Here is a 10,914-nt window from a genome sequence, read left to right on the forward strand (position 1 = left end):
TGTAGTATTTTGCTTTGTCATTCTGAGCAACCTTTTGGAATCTTCTGTTCAGCTCTTTAGTATCTTGAATTCTTCCTTGTGCTTTGGCTTCTCTAAGCTCCAGTGCAATCTTCAGAGTCTCTTCTGACATCCATTTTGGTCTTTTCTTCCTACTCTATTTTTTCCCCCCACCAGTACAACTGAAAGATATCAATTCTTCTTTATTCATTGTTCAACTTTCACATACCTATGAAACCCCATGACATGGATCAGGCACACCTTAGTGTTTAAAGTGGTATCCTTGCTTGTCATCACTTTATAAAGAAATGCTTTGCAGATCTGTCAAATGCAACAGATCATCTCTTCTTTTATTTTATCCTGGTTTACTTAGAGTTTGTATACATTTTTTTTCCACACAGGATCTTTCTCATTTGCTTCACCGACCCCTCCCTCCACCAATAAAACTGTGTAACCCAACGATTAAAAACACACAACCCCATCCTGACTCCTCTGCTTTCCCCCTCCCACCTTGGGTCCTCATACACGTTCTAATGGTCTTATACAGTATTTGTCTTTATGTGACTGAGCTCACTGAACATAATGATCTCCAGTCCCTGCCAAGATAGGTAGCAATTTACAAAATGATTGCTCCTGTGTGCTGCATGGTATTCCATGGCTTGACTACTGGGTCCACGGATGCTGATTATGTCTGTTAAGTCTCGTTTTTATTATGTCACTCAGGAACAGTGTCCTTAACTCAGACGAATAGGGGGGCCTTCCTCTGGGGATCAACCCTTGGCCCTCCCACAAGTTCTCTTTCCCCAAAGCAGATCTGGCTTCCAAGGCCTGGGGAGTCCAGTAACTTTCTGCCTGGGCTCCAGGAAACACAGAAGGTAGACTGGTGCCCGGTGTCACCGGTGATAAGTCAACGTCAAGCACCAAGGCAGAAGGGCAGGCCCCTGGGACGGGAGAGCATCCGCGTCCGCCCATCCTCCAGGAAGAGACCCAAGCTAAACTGCAGGGTGGGCGATGGTGGTGTGAGTGACCCACACAGGGGCACCCTGCGGCCGCGCAGCCTGCCCGCACTTCTGGACTGGCAGTGCGGCGGGAGGGGTCCTCCAGTCCCGGGCCGCAGAGACCACCCGCCTGGCCAGGGCCTGGGGGACCCGCCGACAAGGACAAGGGACAAGGAAGGCTCGCTTACCATGTCGTGGCCGCGTGGAGCTCACCCCAAGAACTGCGGGGGCGACGCTCTCGAAGTCCCGGGCAACCGGCAAGCGAAAGATCCGAGTTCCGCCACACGTGAAGCCCAGCCGACTCGGGCTCTAGCGTTACGCCCCCAGCCGTGAAAAACAGCCAATCCTTAAAGAGCTGATGGTTGACGACCGGAACTTACGTCAGTTCGAGCTCCGGTTGCCAACATCGCGAGACTACGTTGGGGCGGGGCTGATGTGTCACGCCCCCCTGGGGGCGTGACTAGCCTGTCGTTGAGTTACTGTCACCTACCCAATGTTGGGGGACAAGGTGGGGTACCCTCTGCAGAGACCAGAGCCCACTTATTTTATCATCTTCCTTGACGGTAGTGTTGCCTGTTCCCAACCTTAACGAAATAAAACCAAGTCCTGGAAAACAGGTGGCCACTCTCCTGGCTAGGTTCCAGGTTTACCCTGCTCTGGGTGGGCGTGGGGTCGGTTGCCTTAACAACAGAGGATCCTTGGGCTCTGGTGTTTCAGGCTGCCCCAAACTTAATCAGCTCTTTATGTTCTACTCTTGCGTGGCTTGCTTCCAAAAGTACAGTGAATAAAACCCTTGAAATCGGCGTTAGAGGCATTGGAATGACTACTCCATATTCAGAATGTTACAAACATTTGCATACCTTAATTTTTCAGATGAAAACATTTGTTCTCTTCCAAGTTGTTCCTTCAGTGGTTTTTAAGTGGCCTTAAGTGGATTGTCAAAAAGCGTACCTCTTCGTGAAGGTTCCAGGCCTACCTTGAAAGATGTGCAACTTTTGTGTAAAGAGGATCTCGAATGTATTTAACATTTTGTCAACAGGCCTTTTCAATTTCTGGCATCTACTTACTATCTATTGTTACCTTGTCTTTTGTACAGTATCACTATAGACACTTGGGAAAATTTATTCTTATTTTCTAAACAATAAACTTTAAGAAATAATCTAAGACCACAGGCTATATATCTTGAAACATTGCTTTGGAATGCAGATTTGATATGTAACATCGCGTTCCATTGTTTTCGAAATTAAGCTCCATGAAGTCAAACTTGGTTTTATTATTAGTTTTGTTATGTTCACTGCTGCAGCCTCAGGGCCTAGGATTGGCAAACTCTTTACAATATTTATTGAAAGAAATGAATGTTCTGTTGTTATGTGCCCTCCAGTCCACTATAGCTCTTAGCAACCGTACCAACAATAATCGTGAAGCCTACCCTATTCTTGAACCCTACCCTATTCTGAGCCAATCTCACCCTCTCGGACATGTCTGCCCCCATTGTCCAGTCACTGTGTTAATCCATCTCTTCCAGGTTCTTCCTCTCCTGCGCTAACCCTCTACCCTTCCAAGCATGATGTCCTTCTCCAAAGACTGATCCCTCTTGGCAATATGCCCAAAGTATGTGAGACAGAGTTTCAAAATCCTTGCCTCCAAAGAACTGCTGGTTTCACCCTCTCTAGATGTTCATGGCCTGTTTAATTCTCTTCTCCAGCACCACAATCAAACACATTGGTTGTTCCTCTGTCATTGTTAGTCACTGTCAAGCTCTCAGATGCATAGCAAGCAATTGAGAAGACCATCACCTGCATCAGGTACACCTAAGTTTCTAGACTGACACTGTTGCTCTTTAGCACTCTGGAGAGGCCTCTGAGAGTAGACTTTCCTAAAGCAACTTGGTTTTTTACTTCCTGTCTGCTGGTGCCAGGAGTGTTGATTGTGGATCTGAGCAAGATAAAATTGTTAACAACTTTACTCTTTTCGCCATCCATCACGATGTGCTGAGTGGCCTGGTGGTCTGAATCTTTGTCTTCTGATGTTGAGATGCAGTCCATATTGAAGGCTGCAGTCCTTGACCTTCTGCAGCAAATGCTTCAAATCCTCTTCAGTTTTGACAATCAAAGTTATGTCATCTGCATAGCACAAGTGGTTGATGTGTCTTCCTGCAATCCTGATGACACATTCATCTGCATAAAGTCTAGCCTCTCAAATGATCTGTTCTGTTTGTAGACTGAAAATGTAAGGACATGACTTCTTTCTTCCTTATCAGAGGATGAGGAGCCCCAGTGGTGTAGAGGTTTAAGTATTGGGATGTAAACAGAGAGTCGTCTAGTGGTTGGAACCCCGCAGGCCCTCCTGGGAAGAAAGACAATTCACTCAGTTTCGAACTCAGAAACTTTCTGGGACAGTTCTACTTTGCCTTTACAGGGTGTTTACGAGTCAGAACCAACTGGACATTTCAATTGGCAAATACCCTTGGAAACATTGATGTTAATTTGTTTTCCGTGCTGTTGTCATTTTAGAATGAATTTTGAGTTTTCTTGGTATGTTTTGGTTGCATTGCCATCCTCTAGCATCAGGAGTGAAGAAGCGCATGTATTGTTATTCATCCCCCATCCTTCAAGTAAAAGGGATGGGGGAAAGCAATCATTTATAAGAGGAAAGCTTGTGTTGTTTTTATACTGGTTCATTTGCAAAATTTGTATACATTATTTCTCACACTGGATCTTTCCCCTTTCCTTTACCCACTCCTGCCTCCACTGAACAAATTGTGCAACCCTATTATTAAGCCCCCCTCAAAATACACGATGTATCATAATAAGTTTTTTAAATTATGTCTTTAAGTTATTTGATCACAATAATGGTGACATTTTAAGCTTTCAATTGTCAGCAAATCTCCCTTATCCCATGAAGATTGTCAGTAAATATCTTGATTCTTTGGAAGCAACATAAAATCAGTTATTCATAATCCTTAAAAAAAAACCAAAAAGGAAAGCTTTAAAAAAATATGGTGTACTTACACTCTGGTTTTTAATTTATGACTTTATACTTATTTATGACTCTAAATGGATGCAATTTTCATCATTCTTTCTAAGGGGCATTGGTGGCTGCTTGTAAGTATATGCTTATAGTAAGTAGATGCTTGGAGTGTGGGTGGGAGGAGACCTTTCCCTCAATTACTCTGGAACATAGTGCTCCTTATGGAATGTCATTGCTTACAGATAGCTTTCCTTTCTTTACAATATTTGTTGTTGTTACATGCCATCGAATCACTTGCAATTCATAGCAACCCTATGTACAATAGCCCCAGAACCTGCTCTATCCTGTGCCAACTTTACTGTCTCTGACACACCTCCCTTCATTACCCCAGTCACTGAACCAATCCATCTCATCGATGCTCTTCCTCTCTTTCTCTGTCCCTCCGCCCTTCCAAGGATGACGTCCCATCTAAGTATAAACTAACTCTTCAACTGTGGCTGAATGAAATAAAGTTACTTAACACCAATGCTGAGATAAAAACAGGCTGTGTTGAACTTATCAACATGTTTATATGTTTTGAGGAAATAAAAAGTGTTTTCAAGTATCATTCTTGCTCTACAACTTCATCTCCTGCATAAAATGCTATCCTGTTTTCTCTAAGATCAAGCTAACCAATAGAAACACAGTTATATGGGAAAAAAAACCCTAAACAAACCCCAAAACATTATTGTGTGCCCTCAGATGATGTGCAAATGATTTGTTATCACAGTCTTGAAGACAAGGTCAGGCAATTACAAAATTGGTTATTAAATTTTCATTGTAGTAATTTCTTGGCAATCTTAAGATAAATTGTTTCCTGGGGAAGTCTGTTTCCACAGCTTACATTACCTGCGCTGAGGAGGTTCACCTTTCTCTCTGCAGCCGAGACCTTTTTCTGACCACCAGGCATATTACGTCCAATTGATTACTGCACATCTATTCGCAGGTGGTCATTTTAATAGGCAGGCTATTAAAAAAAACAGGTCCAAAATCGTATACCTTAACTATTGGCTAATTTGACCTTCCCTCAAACCCACCCTCCTCTCCTCTCCTGCCCCCTTCAAGCCCCACTCCAGCTTGACAGCTGACTTTCTATTTTAGGACAGCAACATTTATCATCTAGCTCAGGTAAAACACCTGGGTATATGATTTTCTGTAAAACACCATTTATTATGGTATAATACACATAAAAAACCAGTTGGCATTATCACTGTATTGTGTACAATTTAATGACATAATATATTCACTATATTGTGCATTCATTATTATATTTCCAAAAGTTTTTTATTATCCCAACCCCACAAAAAATAAATCCCCTTTCTATTCATCTGCTTATTCAAGGTATTTCATATATGTGGAATCATGTGGAATATTTCATCTGCTTATTCAAGGTATTTCATATATGTGGAATCATGTGGAATATTTGTCCCTTTGTATCTTTGTATCACACTTCACTTACCATAATCAGAACTTCATTTCTCTTTATGTCTGAAGAATATTCAAATACCTTGTTTTATTTATCAATTCATCTGTTGATGATCTATGACTTGTTCCTGCTTTGTAGATTGTGGATAATGTACAAGTAAGTTACAGGAGCTCCTTTTGTCAAGTCTTTTGATCATGCATCTAGGAGTGGACTTGCTGGGCCATGCAATAATTCAGAGATCGAGAGGAGGACCATCAACAAGATGCATTGGCAGACTGACTGTAACAGTGGCCTCTAGCAAGCTGGAAATTGTGAGAATGGCACAAGATAGGGCACGATTCAGATCTGTTGTTGATAGGGACATTGTGGGTCATAGTTGACTGGACATAACATTAGTCTACTCATTGGGAGCTTTGGGGAGCTAGTCTGTAGGAAGCTGTTCTGCTAATACAAAGGTCTCATCTCTTCTGTGACTTGAATTCACTAAGAGTGAGCTTTGAGGGCCAAAGAGGGACAATCTCCTCCTGTGCGATTTACAGCCTTGGAAACTTAGTAGACAGTCAAATATTAGTTGATTCCAGCTCAACGGCAATCAATGACTGAATCAAATGATTAGGAAACGACACCACAGAAGTGATAGGAAGTGGAAACTAGTATGGTTTGTATAGTCTTCAATATAGGTTGAAGTGCAGCATCAAGAAGACAAAGATTCTCACCACTGGGCCAGTTGGCAGCATCATGATAGAGAAGAGATTGAGGCTGTTAACAGTTACAGCTTGCTTGGATCCACAATCAACACTCTTAATACCTGCAGGCAGGAAATCAAAAGACTAATTGCATCAGGTAAACCTGCTGTCAGGGACCTCTCCAGAGCTCTGAGAAGAGACAATATCAGTCTAGAGACTAACATGCACTTGATCCAGGCCATGGGCTTCACAATTACCTGCTATGCATCAGAGATCTGGACAATAACTAAGGATGACAAAAATTGAGGCCTTTGGATTGTGGTGCTGGAGAAAAGTCTTGAACATACCATTGGCTGACAAGAAAACTAATAGGTCTGTCTTGGAAAGGGTAAAGTCAAGTTTGTCCTTGGAGGCTAGAATTTTGAAGCTCCATCTCACACAGTTTGGGCACATGGCAAGGAGGGACTGATCATTAGAGAAGGACATCATGCTCAGAAGGGTGGAGGGACAGTGAAGGAAAGGAAGGTTTGATACAATAACTAGGGCAGAGGGGGTGGTAGGTGAGTCAGAGTCAGTGAGACTGGCTCAGAACAGGACAGGCTTCAGAGCTGTTGTACATACGGTCGCTATGAGTCACAGGGGGCTTGACAGCATAAAACCACAAAAAACTTGATTCAAATTTTAAAAATTAAAAAAAGTCAGACTATATTTTGCATTGGAAAAATCTGCTGTCAAAGACCTTTCTACTTGCTAAAGAGCAAGGATGTCATTTTAAAAACCAAGGTGTTCCCGACCCAAGCTATGACATTTTCATGTACTTCATGTGTATGTGAGGTAGGGGAGACAGAAGAAAAATTGATTCCTTTGAATTGTGATGTTGGCGAAGTGTAGTGAATATACTATGGACTGCCAAAAGAACAGACTTGGACATGCAGGAAATGCAGCCAAGATGCTCGTTAGAGGCAAGGATGGTGTGAATTCATCTCATACTTTGGGCATGTTATCATGATAGACCAGTGCCTGGGAAAAGAAAGCGTGCTTCAAACAGTAAAAGGTCAGCGGGAGAGAGGAAGACCCTGAGCACAAAGACGGCAGCAAGGGGCTTAGGAGCAGTGGAGACTGTGAGAATAGAGCAGGGTCAGGCAGGGTTTGATCTATTCTACACCAGGTATACACCTTAGTCTCCAGACTGACATCATTGCTCTTCAGTACTTTGGAGCGGTCTCTGACAGCAGACATTCCCAGTGCAATACATCTTTTAATTTCCTGTCTGCTGCTGCCAAGAGTGTTGATTATGGAGCCCAGCAAACTAAAGCTTTTAACAGTCTCAATCTCTTCACCACCTATCATGATGCTGCTAATCAGCCCAGTGGTAAGAATCTTTGTTTTCTTGATATTGAAGAAGGATCAATAGTTGGAAAACATGGCCTTGGTGACAGAAATGAAGCTGGAGATAGAATGATAGAATTTTGCACAATCAATGATTAACTCATTTAAAATATGTTTGATAAGAAACATAAACACAGGCTAGACACATAGATTTCACCAGATGGTACGCATAGGAATCAGATAGGTTACATCTGTGGAAAGAATCACTGGAGAAACTCAATATCAGCTGTGAAAACTAGGCCAGGTGCTAATTGTGGAACAGAGTACCAACTACTCATATGCAAGTTCAAGCTGAAGCTGAGAAAAATTAAATCAAACTATAGGAACCAAAATATGACCTTGAGTCTGTTCCACCCAAATTTCAAAACCATTTCAGGAACAAGTTTGAGGCCTTGAGCACTAATGAGTGAAGACCAGATGAGTTGTGAGAGGATATCAAGAATATCATCTGGGAAGTGTGTAAAAGGTCATTACAAAGATAGAGGAGGAAGAAAAGAACAAGATGGATGTCAGAAGAGACTCTGAATATTGCACTAGAGCACTGAGATGCCAAAACAAAGTGAAGAAATCAAGATATTAAGGAGCTGAACAGAAGATTTCAAATGGTTTTTAATATCTTATGATTTTACCTCTCACATGTCATTGGTTAAAGGACTAAATTAAAAAGCAGAGAGTTCACAAAAATTTCAACATTTTAATTTCATTAGTTATGTAGCTCCCATTTCAGGAGGGCAGCTGAGTAGTGTTGGTTTTTGTTTTTGTTCTGGAAATCATACAGAAGAGCGTAAATACCTGAAATGTCCCTAGTATATTTATTTATGCAGCAAATAAGGTAGTTGGGTGACTCTAATCCGTGGCCCTCAGGTCTGTTTTTAATTGTTTTTGGTCAAACAGTCGTGTAGGTTGTGTAGCCCTGGTGTGTCCACTTGCCATATAGAGGTAACTTGTGGTTGCTGTGAAGCTGAACACTGTGACACTGACGTGCCAAATGCGATAATGGTTAGGAGTGGCATCCACTTCCATAATAGCTTGCCTCCGGAACCCCAATGAACCTGGAGAAAGGATGAAAGTCACGCAAGTGTTGAGGACTTTCATTCATAGGATCGCTATGAATCACCTACAACTCGATGGCATTTAATAATACCAGTACCGCCATAAGGTATGAGTATAAATGGGTTTGACAGCACCTACCTGACAGCAACCTAGTATCATTGAACATCTAGTCATGTGTTCACTGGCCATTTGTGTATCATTGGAGTGAAGCCTATGCTAGTCCTTTGTCTCATTTTTAAATTGGTTGGTTGCCTTTTATTTATGAGTTGCTGTTTCTTCACATACTCTGCATATTGAATCCTTAATGACTGTATACTTCTCAAATATTTTCTCCCATTGTGCAGGTTAGTCTCTACTTTCAGGATAATTCACAAAAAGTTTGAATCCTGAAAAAATTACTTTCTATATCCTATCCTATAAGCTATTGTAAAAAATAAGGTCCTAAAGCTTTACTCCTATACATTTGTCTGTAAGTTTTTATAGTTTCAGTTCTTACATTTAGGAAATTGTTCATTCTGACTTACTTTTCATATATGCCATGGGTTATGAATCCAACTTTATCCTCCTTCATGTGAAAATTCATGTGCCCCTGCACTACTTGTTGAAGACACTATTTCCCACCATTTAATGGACTTGGTGCCCTTGTTGAAACTTTATAGCTCATCTCTCCCCCTCCTGCTCCCCCTCCCCCTCTCGGTTGAGTCAGAACCAACTCTTAGCTGATCCTCCAGTGAATTTTCAGAGGCTGTGAATGATCTGGGAGGAGTCTGCCTCTCTATCTCTGGCAGAGCAGCTGGAACATTTGAACTCCTGTCTTTCGTTGGCAGCAAAACTACTGACCCATTAGGCTATTAGAGTTTCCTAATTGACCATAGATGTGTGGGCATATTTCTGGAATCTCAGTTCTATTCCATTGACCTATATGTCTAGCCTTATACTGGTACCAGACTGCTTTGATGACTTTGTTGTTGTTATGTGCTGTGGAGTCTTCTACCATTCATAACGACCCTATGTACAACAGCTCTGAACTCTGCCCTATCCTGAGCCAGTCTCATTGACTCCATTATTCCAGTTGCTGTATCAATTAATTTCATTTGAGATCTTCTTCTCCTGTGCTGCCCCTCCACTCTCCCAGCATGGTGTCCTATTTTAAGGACCAGTCCTTCCCAGCCACATGCCCAAAGTATGTGAGACGGAGCTTCAAAATCCTAGCTTTCAAGGAGAAACTTGTTTCACCCTCTCCAAGGCACACTTACTTGTTTTCTTGGCTGTCCATGGTGTGTTCAAGAATCTTCTCCAGCACCACAACTCAAAGGCATCGATGCTTTTGTTGTCCTTAGTCATTATCCAGCTCTCTGATGCATAGCAAGTAATTGAGAAGACCACAGTGTACCTTAGTCTCTAGACTGACGTTGCTTCCCAATACTCTGGAGAGGTCCCTAACAGCCAACTTTCCCAATGAATTAATATTTTTATTTCCTGTCTGCTGGTGCCAAAAGTGTTGATTGTGGAGCCAAGAAAACTGTAATTGTTTACAACCTCAATCTCTTCTCCATCCCTCATGGTGCTGCCGATTGGTCCAGTGGTGAGAATCTTTGTCTTCTTGATATTGAACTTCAATCCATATTAAAGGCTACAGACCTTGACCTTCTGCAGCAAGATTTTCAGGTTCTCCTCAGTTTCAGCAAGCAACGGTGTATCATCTGCATAACATAGGTTGCTAATGAGTCTTCCTCCAATCCTGATGCCACATACCTCCTAATAGAGCGCTGTTTTCTGAAATGATCTGTTCTGTATATAGATTGAAAGGGTATGGAAACAGGACACATCTCTATCACCCTCTTCCTGATTTTAACCATCCAGTGTTTCCTATCTCTATCCTGAGGACTGTTTCTTGGTCTGATTACAGGTTTCACATGAGCACAATCAAGTGTTCTAGAATTTCTGATTTCCTCAAGGTTAGCCACAATTTGTTGTGATCCACATAGTCAAATATCTTTGCATAGTCAATAAAACACAGATAGGCATTCTTCTGATACTCTTTGCTTTCTACCAAGATCCATCTGACATTGGCAATAATGTCTCTAGTGTCATCATGACCTCTTCTAAACCCAGCTTGTATTTCTGGTACTCCTCTGCCAATGTACTGTTCCATCCACTTTTGGATAATATTCAGCAGGATTTTGCTTGTGTGTGATATCGTTTGAAAATTTCCACACTCTGTTGGGTCTATTTATTTGAAATGGGGAAAATATGGATCTTTTCCAGTCAGTAAGCCAGGTAGTTGTCCTCCAGATTTTTTTGCACAACCTGGTGAGCATGTCCTTAGCTTTGTAATATGCTTTGGTATTTTTTT

At 41.9% G+C, this 10,914-nt stretch overlaps 1 protein-coding gene across 1 annotated transcript in view; it reads right to left on the reverse strand.

Annotated features, from left to right (window-relative positions):
• Nucleotides 1-1,402, reverse strand: part of LTV1 (LTV1 ribosome biogenesis factor) — an 18,152-nt gene extending 16,750 nt beyond the window's left edge. The window contains exons 1-2 of the mRNA XM_006891681.1: nt 1,376-1,402; nt 1,032-1,304 (exon numbers count right to left, since the gene is read on the reverse strand). Coding sequence (XP_006891743.1) covers nt 1,032-1,304; nt 1,376-1,402 — 300 coding nt within the window. The remainder of the gene's footprint in view (nt 1-1,031; nt 1,305-1,375) is intronic.
• Between the last annotated feature and the right edge of the window lie 9,512 nt (nt 1,403-10,914).

This window comes from Elephantulus edwardii, unplaced genomic scaffold (assembly GCF_000299155.1).
Source record: "Elephantulus edwardii isolate Elephantulus edwardi_28Jun2011 unplaced genomic scaffold, EleEdw1.0 scaffold00102, whole genome shotgun sequence".
In the NCBI taxonomy this organism is placed as follows: Eukaryota; Metazoa; Chordata; class Mammalia; order Macroscelidea; family Macroscelididae; genus Elephantulus; species Elephantulus edwardii.